We start from the raw sequence: 3,704 nt of genomic DNA on the forward strand, positions 1-3,704 counted from the left end.
CTCTCTCTCTCTCTCTCTCTCTCTCTCTCTCTCTCTCTCTCTGTCATCGGAGTACCATGCCTCCCCGATCTCGGATCTGTCTGCCACCGTGCCGCGCCTAACCCGCCACCTGGCCATCATCATCACCATCCCCGCAATCGTCCTCCGATCGGCGTCGTCCAGGACACCGAGCTCTAGCTCGGATATAGACGGATCGGACAGGTTGAGGACAATCGCATCCTCTAGGAGGTGGCGCGACTGGTCTGACCGGTCGGAGATGACGGCGTCGCAGACCTTCAACCCGGCGGCACGGAGCGAAGCCTCGAGGCGGTTTCAAGAACGGAGGCACCGCTGGTGACGAGGTCCTCGATGGCCTTGGCGGTGCCGTAGTCCTTGACCTCCTTGTGGCGCATGAGCATGGGGACGTCGCGGGAGGTGGCGATGGGAGGGCAATGTAGGGGACGCCGCAGAGGAGGTCGTAAGGGGTGGAGGAGGGGACGGCGGCGATTAGGGTTTGGGAGATTTGGCAGAGGAGGGAAGGGTAGGAGATGATGAGGCGGAGGTTAATGTAGATTGGGGAGGAGATGCCAGATTTTAGTTTGAAGTTGCCGAATTTGACGGCAGAGGATGAGGGACTCCATCGACGGTGAAACAAGAGAAGATGAAGAAGAAGAAGGTGGCGGCTTTTAGTGAGGTGCGTCGGGGTCGGTAGAGGAGGCTAGTGTGCTCGTCGTCGGGGAAGGTGGGTGCCCAGGCCGGTGTGCTCAAGTCAATTTCAGGCTTTTTTTTTATATTTTTTTTTATATCCTTACATTTGAATATTAGGGTAGTAAGTGATTATTGAGGATTGATATGTAATTATTGAGATCAGTAAGTTATTATTTGAGGTTTGTAACCTGATTATTGAGGGTTAGTAAGTGATTATTAGGTGATTACTGGGTGTCAGTAACTGAATATTGGGGGTCAGTAACTAGTTATTGGGGCTCAGTAACCGAGTTACTGGGGTTAGTAACTGATTATTGGGGGTCAGTAACTAAATTATTGGGGTCAGTAACTGATTATTAGGGGTCAGTAACCAAGTTATTGGGGGTCAGTTATTGAGTTACTAGGGGACAGTAACTGAGTTACTGGTCACCGGAATCCGACGACCGGAGAAAACTTAAGTTATTGGGGGCCAGTAACCGAGTTACCAGTGACCGGGGAAATCCGGCAATCAAAGTCCGGCGACCGGTGACCGGAATCCGGCGGCCGTTGACCGGAGTCCGGTAAGGTTCCGGCCAATTATTCTCTCTCTATGCATGTTTAAGAAGTGAGGGTAAAATAGTCTTAAAATAATATGGTTTGTTAAGACTTTAGCAAAGATTTGTGCATTTGGGCATAAAAAATGTTACCTTATATTGAAATGGGCTAATGAAAAAGATTATCATTGGAATGGGAAATAAGGGATTTAAATTAGTACTAAATGGGCATTTTTCCTTTTTTTAATAAAAGTTAATATTATATAAGGGGCCTATTTTTTTTCTTGCACCGGGCCTTGAATCCTTCAGGACCGGCCCTAGTGTTTATAACTTAGTATTGAATCCAGATGGCCTCATCTATATGGACATAATGCAAAAACGAATCATTATTTGATACACGAGTCAATGCTTCCTCATTAGTTACAAGCTAATGCTGAAGGATCAGAAATATGACAGTAATACCAACTTTGTTTTGGTCTTTAGATAAGCTAACTAATACCAATTTTGTTTGGTGACTCTTCATTTTATTCTTGTGGTTGTTAAATGTACTGGTATGACATTCACTTTTTATATACTTTGCAGCTTGACAGTCTACTAATTGACAGTCTACTAATAGTTGTACTTCTTAAATACTATTAATACAAGTCTTTCTGATCATTCCATGAATTTTATTTTTGTTTGAGTCATTTGTATTATGGATTTAAGTGTGTTGAGAGATAGAAAGCATCTTAGTGCCATTTAATTTAGAACCCAATTGTACTAGGAAAAAGAGAGTTGGCTTCTAGATGTTCTTTTGCCAAAAGATGATGTTTTCTGTTTCTTTTGCAAAGATCCACATGTCATGTATTATAACAAAAGAGGAACTATCACAGGGATGCTGGTGATTGTTATATTAATTAATATACTGATCATTTTCTTTTTGCAATTGTGACTATTTGTTTTGCAGAAATGAGTAATCTTGGAGGAAATGAGATCAAAGATCGAAAACTACCCAATGTCAAGAGTGACGGAAATGACAAAGGAAAGACTGAAGGCAAGAACTATTTGCAGTGGAATTTAGCTATGGAGCGTGATTTGGCTGAAGTACTTTGTGAGGAGCGCAGTTTGGGACATAAAGGAGATAACGGTTGGAAAGGTGTAGATTATACTACAGCTGCTAATACTTTATCTGCACAATTTGCAATTCAAATAACTGCAGATAATATAAAAAATCGGGTCAAGTCGTGGAAAAAGTATTATGGAGTCGTGAGTGATATCTTGAGCCAAAGTGGATTTAGTTGGGACTCCTCGACACAAATGATAAACGTTGATGAAAATAGTGTATGGGAAGAATATATAAAGGTACGAAATTTTTATTAACTTTTTTTTCCCATCATTGCTTGTCCATTCTATTAAAATTTTCTTATACGATTTTAATTTGTTTGCAGTCCCATAACGATGCTGTAAGCTTTTGATATAAGAGAATCTCAAATTGGGATGATATAGTTGATCTGTGTGGCAAAAATAGAGCCACTGGAGAGGACGCTGAAACTGGTTTTGAAGCCACTGAGGTAATGACTCCTCCTGCTAGTGAGCATAATCATGTCGATTTGGAAAATGATGACCAAATTTTTGGAGATATTCACATTATTGAAGACAATTCACCCGACCAAGCAATTGCAAAGAAAAAGAGAAATGAAACAACACCTTCTTCTAGCGTCCCTCCTCAAAAGAAAAGAGTTACAACTAAAGATGTTTTGGGTACTTCGGTGGATAGAATGGCTTCGTCATTTGAAGAACTTATTCCTGCAACTACTAAAAGTCTTGCCCCAAAAGATGTATGGAAGGAAATTATGGCAATACCAGATCTCTCTAGAGAAGAACAAATAAAAGCATGTGCTTGGTTCATAGAGAACGACAAACAATTTCTCATGTTGAAGGAAGTCCCAATGGAGATGAAAAAAGACATGGCATTGATGTTTATTTCAAATGTATCTGCATAGGATTTCTTCTTAGTTTGGTAGGGGCTGGTATTTTTCTTTATTTGATTTAGACTTATGCTTTTGGCCACTAGTTTTGAGTTCTAAATATTTACAGTATCGAATTTGATTTAAATTCCATTAAATAAAAAGTTATCCAAACAATAGAATTCGTAATTCTAGTCATTTTAAAAATTCTATGTTATTTCATCCAAACATGTGAATTCTTAATTAATAGAATTTAAAATCAAGATATTGTAATTCTATTGATTTTAAGATTTCTGTGAAAACTTAAAATACTCCATCCTTATAGTTAATCTAGAAAGCATATGTAGAAGCCAGGGAGATCCCTTTTTTCAAGTATTTTGATATGGTATTGTTGCAATATGGTTAGCTATGTTTATCGATCCCATAAAGATTAAAGAACAATAAATTTGATTTCTAATGGGTTGATGAAAAGTGATTTATGGCGATAGTCCCAATTATGATCTTGTGAGAGTTCATGAAACTTTATAAGTCACTTATAAAG

At 39.6% G+C, this 3,704-nt stretch overlaps 1 protein-coding gene across 1 annotated transcript in view; it reads left to right on the plus strand.

Annotated features, from left to right (window-relative positions):
* LOC101303513 overlaps positions 1-3,026 on the plus strand; it is a 5,431-nt gene extending 2,405 nt beyond the window's left edge. The window contains exons 3-4 of the mRNA XM_004299064.1: positions 2,164-2,558; positions 2,645-3,026. Coding sequence (XP_004299112.1) covers positions 2,166-2,558; positions 2,645-2,671 — 420 coding nt within the window. The 5' untranslated portion in view covers positions 2,164-2,165 and the 3' untranslated portion in view covers positions 2,672-3,026. The remainder of the gene's footprint in view (positions 1-2,163; positions 2,559-2,644) is intronic.
* Positions 3,027-3,704: the final 678 nt, after the last annotated feature.

Source organism: Fragaria vesca, linkage group LG5 (genome assembly GCF_000184155.1).
Source record: "Fragaria vesca subsp. vesca linkage group LG5, FraVesHawaii_1.0, whole genome shotgun sequence".
Classification (NCBI taxonomy): Eukaryota; Viridiplantae; Streptophyta; class Magnoliopsida; order Rosales; family Rosaceae; genus Fragaria; species Fragaria vesca.